Genomic DNA, 13,442 nt, shown 5'->3' with positions numbered 1-13,442 from the left:
AAAATGAGGAAGAAAAAGATTCATCCTCAGAGTTTGCTGGTAGGAAGCCGGTTAAGAGGAGAGAATTCGGTAATCGCAGACAGGAAGGCGATAAAGCACCACCGCAGAAGAGAGATAACGGAGGCAAATTTAAGAGGGGTTTGCCGGGAAAGGGAAATATGGAAAGACGAAAAAGGCCAGCTGATGATGTACGAGGTTCAGGTGCTGCATTTATACCATCAAACCGCAAAGGGGGTCAGAATAGACGACAGAAAACTAACAAAAACCGGTAACAAACATAATGATCTAAAAAAGAGAAACAGTTTGCAAGATCCCTCGCATATAGAATGGAAGAACTTGGAGATGGAGAACAAGTTCTTATATCAAAAGTAGACGGAAATGATGCATGGCTTCTGCTCGGAAGATGGATTCTTGACATCGTAACAGTTGCTGCCGTCGGAAGATATCAACAATGTGTCAATGCACGAATCATACTTCATATGGTGCAATTTTGGCTTGTATACCGTCTGTTCCTAAGTTCTGCTCTGAGAACTTAGTGGCAATCAAGTTTTGTTTTGTTTTGTATTTATTAGGCAGTTTTGGACTTAACTCATAAGATGACAATCTTATATATGCACTTGTATCTCCCAGTTGTAGTTGGGAACATAATGGCTGTTTATATAAAGACATGACATATCTATTTCACTGTCTAGAAATGATATTGAATGGGGTGAGACACTATTTTTGAAATATTGTATATTCTCGGACGTGTCCCCTTTGTGTTATTGAGCATATTTTAATTTCAGTCCAGCTTATTTGACCCATACTTTGTATCAAAGATGAAATCAATTAAGTTTTTATTTTGCCCTTAATATCAAGTGTTCTTTAAAGTAAGCAATATTGATTATATAGCATAGAAAATATATATTTTAAGAGGTCAAACAAGTGATTATTGGTTGATATTATGATTGTTTGAATACCAATAAGATTAGCTTTGCTTTGTTCTTAAATAGAGTGTATTTATTAAAGAGAGACAACGGTATTTATGAATTAGTAAAAAACACCTTTTATTTATGAATTTTATGAGGCTTGCAAAAAGAAAACGGGACAACTAATTGGGATGAACTCTAGATAATAATAATTTAATTGATTTAAATATATACTACTAATAAATATATAAATTCGGAAATCTATAGGATAAAATATTTCTCGCCTTCACTACTAAATATAACTAAATACTTAATTACATATAGTTATACTAAATTACTCAAATGTTTGTTTCAGCCAACCCAAGACATTTTTCGTTCATTTCAAGTGTGATACAGTTTTTTCACCATTATTGAAGTTATAATTCTCTGCTGCATGTGGTAGAAGTTGAACAACCCGTAGTATCAACTTACTGTTCCGCATAATTCGAACTCAAACCTAACAATACCGAATCATATAAAACTAATCCAGTATGATTATAAGTTTTGATCCTTTAAGTTTGCAAAAAAAGTGAGCACTTTCGGTCTACTATAGATACATACCAAACTCTTATTTTGCTAAAATCAACCGGAGATTTAACGAGAAACACCAAAAGTTTCCGTCAAAACCCCAAAAACCACAATATAACAAACTACAGTATACACAAAAAATACCAAAAATGACAAAAATTGCACCTCAAAAAGGTATATCGAACTCTTAAAATAGATCAAGACTAACATAAACTGCGAAAATCCTACTTCCAAATCTGAGTTCCCATTACACATTTCTATTTTTACAATTCGGGTCAATTTTAAAAGCAGAGTTTGGCAAATACTTGTTATAGACTAAGGGATCGTTTGGTTGGGAAACAAGTTATCCGGGATTGCTTATCTTGGAATTAGTTATTCCACCCTCCCACAAGAATAAAATAACACTACAATCCCAGAATTAATTATACCGCGATTTTATCCCAACCAAATATCGAATAAACTCATCTCAAATTTAATCTCGAATTAGAGCCCGTTTGGCTTAGCTTAAAAAAAGTGGCTTATAAGCTGGTTTGACCAAAAAAACAGTTTATAAGCCAAAAAAAAAAAAGTTGGGCTACCCAACTTACTTTTTTTTAGCTTATTCTAAGTACTATTTTAGCTTATAAGCCGGTTTGTCAAATACCTAAAAAATACAAAAAAATAACTTATAAACTGGTTTGACCACTTATAAGCCAATCCAACCGGGCTCTTATTTATCTCTTGTGCCTCGTGTCAAACGAGCCCTAAAAGTGCTCACTTTTGACAAGTTTAAAAGACCAACACTGTGCATGTAATATCTTTGAATTTATTACCAAACATAAAGGACCTCCCAAAATAGTTCACAAACCAAGATTTATCCTCAAACAACACAACCCCAAAGCTCCAAAACTTCCATGGCTACCATACAAAACTCATATATCTCCACATTCCCAAAACACCCAAATCCAAAATTCAAAACTTCCATTACACTCTCCCAAAACAACCAAAAACCCAAAAAAGACAATACCAATCCATTTCAAGAAAAAAAGTTAGCTTCAGTTGACTATGACAAAGGGATACACAAAGTAACTGTGAGAATTAATGGATTTCGCAAATCTGATTTGCCTAAACACCAAAGATTAAGGGTTGAAAGTGATAGGTTTCAAAAAGATTGGGCTATTTCTGAAATTCTTGAAAAGATTATGAAACTTAATCATTGGGATGATATTCAAGGTGTTTTGAATTGTTGGGCTGGAAGGTTTTCAAGAAAGAATTATCCCATTCTTATAAAGGTAATTATTCATTTTGGTGTTTTAAAAGATTGGATTTTTACATTTTATAGCCACCCTATACATATTATATATATATTTTTTGTATATTTGGCTAGTGAATGTAATTATTTTTTGCTGCCCGGCCAAATGTGTAAATTTTCCTGATATGATATGAGCTTAAATGACCAAGTGAGGATTACTATAGCTGACCCCAAGGAAGAACTTCCCCAATTCATATAAAGGTAGGATTTTTACACTTTATAGCCATCCACCAAAATAATAGCCGATAAATTTATATAATATAAAAAAAATATACATATATTATAATAAAAGTGTATATTTTTCTGTATATTTGGCTAGTGAATGTAATTATTTTTTGCTTCCCGACCAAATGTGTAACTTTCCCTTAAAATTTGATATGAAATAAGCTTAAATGAATGAGTGGGGATTCATATAGCCGACTCTAACTTGTTTGGGACTGAGACGTAGTTGAATGTTTTAAAATATAAATTATTTACTAGGAATAAAAAAGTTAGCTTCTGTTGACTATGACAAAGGGATACACAAAGTAACAGTGAGAATTAATGGATTTCGCAAATCTGATTTTCCTAAACACCAAAGATTAAGGGTTGAAAGTGATAGGTTTCAAAAAGATTGGGCTATTTCTGAAATTCTTGGAAAGATTATGAAACTTAATCATTGGGATGATATTCAAGGTGTTTTGAATTGTTGGGCTGGAAGGGTTTCAAGAAAGAATTACCCCATTCTTATAAAGGTAAAATTTTTACACTTTATAGCCAACTACCAAAATAATAGCCGACAAATGTATATAATTTACAAAAGATATATATATTTTATACATAATAGTGTATATTTTTTTTTTTTTTTTGTATATTTGGCTAGTGATGTAATTATTTTTAGCTGCCCGGCCAAAATCTGTTAGTTTCCCTACAAAGATTGATATGAAATGAGCTTAAACGAACACGTGAGGATTAATATAGCTGAGCCCAACTTGTTTGGCACTGAGGCGTATTAATAGTTGTTGTTGGGCTTTTTGTGAAGTTGTGGATAAGATTATGAAGCTTAATCATTGGGATGATATTGAAGGTGTATTGAATCGTTGGGCTGGACGTTTTGCAAGAAAGAACTTCCTCATTCTTACAAAGGTGATTATTTTTAAAAGATTTTTTTGGGCAGACTTGTCTCATTTTTGAATAGTTTAAGGGCAAAATTGACCCCTTTTTGCCGCTAGTAGGAAGGATAGTGTTGAGCTATTTGGCTAGTTGGATGGCATTTTTGAGCTAGTCGACTAACGGCAAGGGCATTTTTGAGCCAAAAACGTAATGGAGGGTAAAATTGACCTATTTCGAATAGTTTGCAGGTATTTTGGCCGTTTTTCCATTTAATTATTGATAGGAAATGAGCTTAAATGGGCGAAGCGGGGATTCATGTAGCCGATCCCAACTCGTTTGGGCTGAGTAGTAGTTGTTGTTGTTGGGTGTTTTAAAAGATAAGTTATTTACTAGAAATAAATGGGTATAATTAGAATTGAATGGGAAATGGATATATAGGATTCACATGACTGACCTGGATTCATTTTAGATCATGTATTAAGAAAATGATAAACGTTTAGTGTAATTGATTCTCGAAAGCTTAATATTTTTCCTGAAGAATTAACTGAAAAAGCCACCCATCTCCAAAAAAATTTCCTCTTGCTCTATGTAAGTTTTCATGGTGATGTGTTTATTTGGCGACTATGGTGTTTTGGTGGTGTTTGAAAAAGAGTACTCAATTAGGATACTGAAAGGGTAGTTTCATAGAAAGTCCTAATAGTTTCTTTGTTAAATGTGATCTAGGAAATTACTCAAATGGGTTCGATCGAGCATAGCATTCATGTTTTCAATTGGATGAAAAATCAGAAGAATTATTGTGCAAGAAGCGATATCTACAACATGATGATCAGGTTACATGCTAGACATAATCGGGTTGATCAGGCACGTGGCTTGTTTTTTGAGATGCAAAAGTGGAGGTACTCTTATTCCTTTTAACTTTCTATTGATTTTTCTTTCTTTCATTGGTAATCCAAATTGACATGGTTGAGACTTTTGTCATAAGTAATCTAAATAAAGATGTCTCGCAAATTTGCATTAATACCATGATTTAAGAAATGTGACAACTCCATAACAAGAAGCCACGATATAACCTATATTGGAAGGGCAATTACAGGAAGCCATGATATCAATTTGATTGCGTCTCTATCTATTTACACCAATCTATACCTGCTAATCATGTATGTCAGACCTTTTTTTTCCTTGATATCATCTATGTCAGATTCATTGCATGTCCTCTCTCTCTTTTGTTTTGTCTGGTTATACATGTTCATGATGCCTGTTATTTATGGTAGGTGCCAACCTAATGTTGAGACCTATAATGCCCTTATCAGTGCACATGGTAAAGCTGGGCAATGGCGTTGGGCAAAAAATATCATGGAAGACATGCTCCGCGCTTCTGTGTGTATTTACTCCTCTTTATTACGATATCTGTGCATATTGATGTGAGTTTTTCCTTTTATTCTTTTTCAATTATCTTCGACATTTAGATAATGTTAAAACTTTTCTTCTGTTAGATTTATTTGTTGCTTTAATAAGGCTAGCCTTGAAAGAATGTTCTTTTTCCATGTTTTAGCTTTTCTAATATCCCCTTAACTTGCTCCAACTTGATTTCCTACGTAAGTTCATCTGAATTTTGGTCAAAATTTCTGGCCTTGATAGTTGGTTCATGGATGTAGAGTGATTGGGAGAGCTATAGCATTACTAATAATTTGTGGAATATCCATGTATAGATCATCTTCCCTTACTTGCCTGTTGTTGCTGTCAACGTAGTAGTTTCCTTTGATGTTTTTTCTTTATGTAACTCTGTTAGCTAGCTCGGATAGATAGATTAGGTCATAGTATCCTAACACACTTTGTAATTCCTTTTAAAGAGTGAGAAATTAATTAATAGTCAATAAGAGGGAATCTGATTGTCTATACATAGTTTTTCCTAACAATATTTTTTTTTTCCTAACAATATTTCCAGCACATTCTATTTTTGTTTTGTATAATGTTCGTTTGGATGAATTTAAATGGAGAAATGTGGTCAGTGAGGATCATAACTCCTTGTTTGTGTTTTTAGTTTTCGTTTTTTGTTGTTTTAGATCTTTTTGCCCTTGTGTGCTCATGCTTTTTTGCGACATATTTATCTGAAGAAATTTGCTTGCGGAATTGCTGCAGATTCCACCAAATCGATCAACCTACAACAACTTGATAAATGCATGTGGATCTAGTGGAAATTGGAGAGAGGCTCTTAAAGTTTGCAAAGAAATGACTGAAAATGGAGTTGGACCTGATCTGGTGACTCATAATATTGTGTTATCTGCCTATAAAAATGGTTCCCAGTACGGAAAAGCCCTTTCCTATTTCGAACTAATGAAGGGAACTAAAGTCCGTCCTGACACTACTACCCTTAATATCGTGATAAACTGTCTTGTAAAGCTCGGAAAATATCAGGAAGCTGTTGAGATATTTAACTCAATGAGAGAAAAAAGAGCTGAATGTGTTCCCGACATAGTCACATTTACCACTATCATGCACATGTATTCTGTTTCTGGCCAAGTAAAAAACTGTGAGGCTGTTTTTAACACAATGCTTGCAGAAGGTCTGAAACCTAATATTGTGTCATATAATACCTTAGTAGGTGCTTATGCTTCAAATGGGATGGCTCGGGAAGCTTTGTCAATCTTCGATAAGATGAAAAGTAATGGCATCCGCCCTGATGTAGTGTCTTATACCTCTCTACTCAATGCTTATGGGAGATCGGAACAGCCTGAAAGGGCCATGGAAACATTTGGAAGGATGAAAAGGAACAATTTGAAACCAAATTTGGTTAGTTATAATGTACTTATTGATGCTTATGGATCTAATGGACTTCTAGAGAAGGCTGTCCAAGTTCTGCGTGAAATGGAATCTGATGGCTTACAGCCCAATGTTGTTACTATTTCTACCTTATTGGCTGCAAGTGGCCGTTGTTGTAAAAAAGTGAACATTGATTCCATCCTACAGGCTGCGGAAATGCGTGGAATCGAGTTGAATACAGTCGCCTATAACTCCGCCATTGGGAGTTATATGAATGTTGGCGAATATGAAAAGGCTTTGACCCTATACAAGTCAATGAGGAAAAAGAAAGTTATGCCTGATTCTGTAACATATAATGTGTTGATAAGTGGTTGTTGTAGAATGTCAAATTATTTGGAGGCACTTGAATTTCTTGATGAGATGATAGATCTGAAGATTCCTTTTACGAAGGAGGTGTTTTCCTCTGCAATATGCGCTTACACTAAGCAGGCAAGTACTTGAACACAACTTTCCTTTTGAGTAGAGAAAATGACAAAAATAGTCCCTTGTGTTTTAGGGTAGATTCAACATAGTCCCTTCAGTATGTTCGAACAGTTTACATTACCAGTTTTGAAAAAAAAAGTATGCACTTAAACAGTTTTGCTTCTTTAAGTTTGCCAAAAGATTAACGCTTTTAGTCTGTCAGAAAATTACCGAACTTTGTCTATTAGATTTGATGGAAACTATGAAAAAAAAAAAAAAAAAAAAAGATTAGCGGGAACTCACATTTAGAGGTACAAATTTTTGTAATTTCTGCTATTTTTTATTTATTTCTAGAGTTTGGTGCACAATAGCTTCCCTACCTCCCAAGGTTGGGGTAAGGTCTACATACACAGTACCCTCCCCAGACCCCACCTTGTGGGATTATACTGGGTATGTTGTTGTTGTTGTTGTTGTTGTTTCTAGAGTTTGGTGCAGCTTTTGAGGAGTAAGTTTTGCTATTCTTTTTATATCTTTGAGTGTCTAGTGCAGTTTTTTGTGTTGCATATTTTAGGATGATGAGACTTTGTTGATGTTTATGGTTAAATCATTTTTTTCCACCGCTTTGGTCAAATCTAACGAACATAAATTGTTAAATATTTGACAGAGACTACTACTATGCATCCACTTGATACTACTATGCATCCACTTGATACCATCAATGAAATTTCTTACTTCATCAAAAAAATATTTGACGGAGACTAGAACTGTTAAAATTTTTCTTGAACTTAAGGGATCAAAACTGTTTAGTGCATACTTAAGGGACTATTTTGAACCTACGCTCAAACATGAGGGACCATTTTTTTCATTTTCTCTCGAGTACAAAACCAAAAACTGACCATGCTCCTTACATTCTCAGGGTCAACTTGCCGAGGCAGAATCTATGTTTTCGACGATGAAAACGGAAGGCTTTCAGCCTGATGTCATTGCCTATACAACAATGCTAAATGCATATAGTGTTGGAGGTACATCGTCCTTACTTTCCATAAGGATATGTTGGCTGCATGCACTGACCCGTATAACTAGGACGAATTTTTTAATTTTTTTTTTTTTTTCCAACAATTTTGTCTTGCAGAGGACTGGGAGAAAGCTTTTGCAGTATTCCAAGAGATGGAATTGAATGGCGTTCTTCCTGATGCTATTGCTTGTTCAGCTCTAATGAGGTCTTTTAATAGAGGATGCCAGCCTGACAAAGTTTTGCTTGTGGCGGATTTTATGAAAGAGAGAAATATCCCTTTCACCGAGGCTGTTTTATTTGAATTGGTCTCAGCCAGTAGCATGTAAGTCCGTAGTTTTAGATATGTGTGTGTGCTTGCATATGCATATGGACTTGTATATATAGAGAATGCTTGCATATGCATATGGACTTGGATATATAGAGAAAGTTAATGTTGGAATTTGTGCATCTGCATAGTAGTATTTCCTAGGATTAATGGAAGAAGTTTCTATTTTTGGCTATTAAGTGCTTCCATTGGTAATATAAAATACTCGCCCCGTCCCAATTTATGTGGCACGCTTTCCTTTTTAGTCTGTCCCAAAAAGAATGTCACCTTCCTATAATTAGAAACGACTTACTCCTTACTCCTTTCTGTTTCCTTATTTAAAAAAAAAAAAAAAAAAAAAAAGAGGAAATTTAGAAACAACTTAACTTTAAAATTCGCCTTTTACCCTTAATGAAATGATTTATAGCCGCACAAATTTCAGAAGTCTTCCTTTCTACTTAATCTTTGTGCCTAGTCAAATGGTGCCACATAAATTGAGACAGAGAGATGGCCAAGCATTACACTCGAAAATCGTTGAAATTCGAAATGCTGGCATATGTCTATGAAATAAAGTGAAAAAGTCAAATAGAGATTTTTAATAACTACTAAATTCTTTTCTGAAAATTATTCAACATGCCACATAAAGCTCCTTTTCTGTTCGGGCTGCCATTTTACTATTTTCATTTATAGGCTATACATGTAGTTATTGTCTTGTGCCCGGTATCTCCAATTATCAGACTATATTCTGGTGTGTCATTACTCGCTGATGATAAAACTTACTCTTTTTGAAGATTACGAGATTGGAGGACGATTACAGAAATTATTACAATAATGGAGGCATCACTCCCTTATGTGTCTGTTGGAATTCTAAACCAGCTTCTGCATAGTATTGGAAAATCTGGAAAGACAGAAACCATGATAAAAGTAAGTGTAAAATTCGTAGTAACTATAAATTCAGTTTAAATGCCGATCCAATGCGGTAACATCAAGCCGTATGCTTTCTTCAATTACTTGCATTTTAAGGAAATACCTGATGCATCTCTTCCTCTTTTTTCACTTATGCAGTTTTTCTATAAGGTAGTCACATCAGGCGCAGAAGTTAACTTAGTAACCTATTCAATTCTGCTGAAAAATCTTTTGGCTGCTGGAAATTGGAGGAAATATATTGAGGTAGTACCTTAAGAACTTCTGGTTATTAAATCTTTTATCTGTTAAGACGAACGGTCCTCTTGTAAATAATTCCTTTATCTGGTTAATAATGCAAACCCATGTGCTCTATCTTTTCTAACATTGATGGGTCACTCAACTTGACCTTCTGATGCAGGTGTTGGAATGGATGGAGGATGGAGGACTTCAGCCATCAAGTAATATGTATGACGATATACTCTTCTTTGCTCAACGTAGTGGAGGGACCGAGAATGCTGTTGTTATAAAACAAAGAGTCGGTAAGCTTTGTTTGTAGCACTTGTTAATATGCACTTTCCTTGAGGTTACCTATTTCTGTTGATAGAACATAAAAATAGCATCTCAAGCTTCTGGGAAGCCAAAAGTGTTGTCTCTTTTGAATAAAAAAAGTGCTTATTTTAGAGTGTTGGGGTGTTTCGTGAAGTTTTTCGAAAAAACGAAGTGCTTTTGAGTTGTAGTAGAAGTTTTTCAAAAATTGGAAAAAGTTGCCTTTTGGTACCTTGGCGAAGCACAAATTGGTGCTCTAATGTTGGTAAAAGGGTTTTTCAAGTTTATTAGCCAACATAAACTGCTCTCTCTAGAAGTACTTTTTCGAAAAGCTCTTGTGACAAAAAGCACTTTCCAAAATAGACTAATTTTGGAAGTTTGGCCAAACAGGCTATAAATCTCCTCAGAACTTCAAAAATTATCTCGATATTTTTTTTTTTTTTTCATTTGACAGAATCCTTAAGAAAGAAATCGCGAGATGAAACAACAAATGAGCTGCTTTGGAGATGATCGTTCAGTTTCAGTCCTAGATATATGGCTATGTAAGTCAAACTTCGTCCAGAAGAAAACTTATGCTCTTTCTTCATTGGATCGTGCAACTAAAAGCTCTGTTTAGAAGTTACTGATTTGGTTAATCTGATGATCAAGATTCAGCTGGATGAACCAATTTTCAGACCAAATATTTTAGATGAAGCAGCAAATATAGCAGCCCCCCAGCATTTGGACACGAGTGATCGAAAATCATGGACACAGCCTCAATGTTTTGCCGGCTTATTTTATTTTTGCAGGTTTCTTCTACTTCCTAGAAAAAAAGCTGTAAATTTTGTTAATGCTATAGATAATAACATTATAAATCATCTTTTATAATGTCTATTGAGGTGATGGTTAGAAGAAGCTATGCTTGTTATGCCTAGACATAAATTTGTTAATGATGAGAGTAATTGAATTTCTCATATTGCTTGATATAAAACCAAGCGACTAAAATGCTTGCTATCTTTATTAATTTGTGATCCATTGCTATGTTTGATACAAGATAAAACTCACTGCTTTATCCAGAAAATGGGAAGGATGAAAACAAAGGTAAATGGAACCAGAGTTAAAATATATCAAACTATTTCTCAATCTCATTGTCTTATATGGTAATATAATTTCTGCATAACTAGTAGAACTTTTGATTTCTAGTATTAAATTCTACATCTTAATACCAATTCAATCGATGTATAATATCGGTATAACCGATACCTGTATACATATAAATCTTTTTTTGTTTACATTTCAAGGTATGAGTAAGGTCTGCGTACACTTTACCCTTCGTGGACCCTATTTTGTGGGTTCTGTGTATGTTGTTATTGTTGTTCCCCGAAACCTATATAGTATTTTCATAATGATAGAATGTGAAACAAGAATTTAGTGGTAAAAACTGTTTGTAATGGACCATACAACGATCTTTCTATTATTTATAGTTTTTTTTTTTTGGGTGGGTGGGTTGGGATTCTCTTTCAAACATTAATGTTGAACTCCAATGGGGCCACAGACCATTTGAATAACCTTAACAGCGATAGGGCATATACTAGGTTCCTTTTGCAATCAAACAAATTGAACACAATTTCCAAAATAAATTGGTAGATGAAAATAATATGATTTGATGTGATTGTGACCTTTTTTTGCACACCATGATTAATTTCTTGCTTGAAGTTTCAACAACTACGACACTTCGTAGAAAAGCAATGGCTAAAATTTGCTTACATCCAACTTTTCTTCATTGCAATTCTAAGTTACCTTTTAGAAAATCGATAACAGTTAGATCTCAGTATCAATGAATTTTCATTTCTTTTCTTTTGCTACATGTTGCTCATTATCATTAACAAAAATTTTATTTAAGTTTATCACTAAACTATGATAAATTAATACACAGTTTATCACTAAATTATGATAAATTAATACAGTTTAATGTAAACGCTAATATGTTTTTACCTTATTCTCATCCCATTGACTTACAATTCGTCAAATAAATGCTACAACAAGATTGTAATATAAGGCCGCTATATATGAGGGGAAACTTTAGCATATTTCTGATTACCATGATTGGGAAAAAAAGGAAAATATATAACTCCATAAGTACTACTATTAATCATAACTTAATTATGATTTACATATTAATCATAATACTTAATTGACTTGATGAAAGCAATTGATTGTTACTATTGGTATCTCTTGCCGACGTTGATATCATATAATCATATAAATATAATATTTGCAAATTGGTCGGCCGCTTGATATTTGTTTTTTTATCCCTTTGGCACGTTCCTAGCTAGTATAAAGTATGTTTGCACTAATCATATGTTTTATAAGCTGAAGATTAGGAGGATTAATTATATAGTAATCTTAGCATCCAAAAGAGGACCAATAGAAATTTATATTATAAGTAAGTTTGCATTAATTAAGTAATAATTTATACTTAAGTCTTGCACTATTTATTTTCTATTCCCCCGAAACGTAGTATCCAAAACAAAAACTCCTATATCCCCACTCATTTTATTAATTTCCATCAATCATTTTTTCATGATAAAAGCAATAGAATATTTTTAAATTCGAAAGAGCTAACCACAAAATTAAGAAAAACATGAAGTGTATTAGCTCAATAACCTTTTACTCTCTTTTTAAAACTAAGTGAAAATATGTTGAAAATGGCTTGTTTCAATTTTTAACATTGTCATAAACTACAATAGGAAAAAGAAAAAAAAAAGGATTAGATTCCACTTGGTCCAAGGTAGTTGTTATTAAGGGACAAGTTGCTATAAAAAGGGGGTGTACACTTGTCTAAAATGGTGTTTTCTTAACCAAACAGACAACAAAATTAATTAAATGGTTAAGCTTTGATAGACATAATTATCAAATATCTTTAGTATTATCTTTTGGAAGGATTAAAGTTAAAGACAGGAACCAAAAGTTTGAATTTATGGATTATAATACATGAATTAAAAGAAAATCAGCTTACTGAATTCTTGATAAATTATTTACACGTATTAAATGAATTTCTTAACATTAATACAAGGTTTTACCTAAAGCTTTTGGATTATCCTGAATCCGTAACTACGACTCTAGCTCCGACCTTGATTAAGACTGATAAATCCATCGGCCCATACAATTGTTCAAGTATTCGGCAATTGTTGTGGCCCGTACTCCTTCAGGTGGAACTCTAAGCATCTAGTAAAATACGCGAGATAGACGTAAGCTGACGGAGTTGTCACAATTATAAAAATATTAAAAAGAATAATGAAAAAAGAATTTAAAAAAAAAAAGACAAACAAAAACAAGGCTCGTGACAATATAGGTGCTTTGAATAATTATACTGTTTGATATTCTCAAACGATAAACTGATTGTGACATCCAAAAGCCGCCATAGGCTAGGTTGGTTTCTTCCCACTTTCCTTATTTTGGATTATTTTTTCTTCTCCTTTTTGGATTTAATGTATGTGACATTTATCAAATATTCATATATTACAATTTGGCTGGACTTTAGAGATTAAAATATTATTTGATGGGTATGCTTTCTCTATAAATAAGGATCATAGTATAATAAAACGTGAA

The 13,442-nt window shown here is 33.5% G+C and overlaps 1 protein-coding gene across 6 annotated transcripts; it reads left to right on the top strand.

Annotated features, from left to right (window-relative positions):
- The first annotated feature begins 2,419 nt into the window (after positions 1 to 2,419).
- Positions 2,420 to 10,488, top strand: LOC132060295 (pentatricopeptide repeat-containing protein At2g41720). Of its 6 annotated transcripts, none has more exons than XM_059453263.1 (11): positions 2,636 to 2,746; positions 3,788 to 3,891; positions 4,582 to 4,754; positions 5,130 to 5,235; positions 5,998 to 7,107; positions 7,997 to 8,102; positions 8,213 to 8,417; positions 9,191 to 9,323; positions 9,465 to 9,569; positions 9,724 to 9,844; positions 10,306 to 10,488. In XM_059453263.1, the coding sequence occupies exons 2-11, from the start codon at positions 3,802 to 3,804 to the stop codon at positions 10,359 to 10,361; spliced, it is 2,205 nt and encodes a 734-aa protein (XP_059309246.1). In that variant the 5' UTR covers positions 2,636 to 2,746; positions 3,788 to 3,801; the 3' UTR covers positions 10,362 to 10,488. The 6 variants fall into 6 exon arrangements, with proteins under 6 accessions (XP_059309242.1, XP_059309246.1, XP_059309247.1 ...); XM_059453264.1 differs by having other exon boundaries at positions 2,675 to 2,746; positions 3,833 to 3,891; XM_059453262.1 differs by lacking the exon at positions 2,636 to 2,746 and adding an exon at positions 3,228 to 3,500.
- The last annotated feature ends 2,954 nt before the right edge of the window (positions 10,489 to 13,442 follow it).

The sequence above is a fragment of the Lycium ferocissimum genome, chromosome 6, assembly GCF_029784015.1.
Source record: "Lycium ferocissimum isolate CSIRO_LF1 chromosome 6, AGI_CSIRO_Lferr_CH_V1, whole genome shotgun sequence".
In the NCBI taxonomy this organism is placed as follows: Eukaryota; Viridiplantae; Streptophyta; class Magnoliopsida; order Solanales; family Solanaceae; genus Lycium; species Lycium ferocissimum.
The sequence above is the reverse complement of the archived record's forward strand: the minus strand, read 5'-3'. Positions and strand labels throughout refer to the sequence as shown.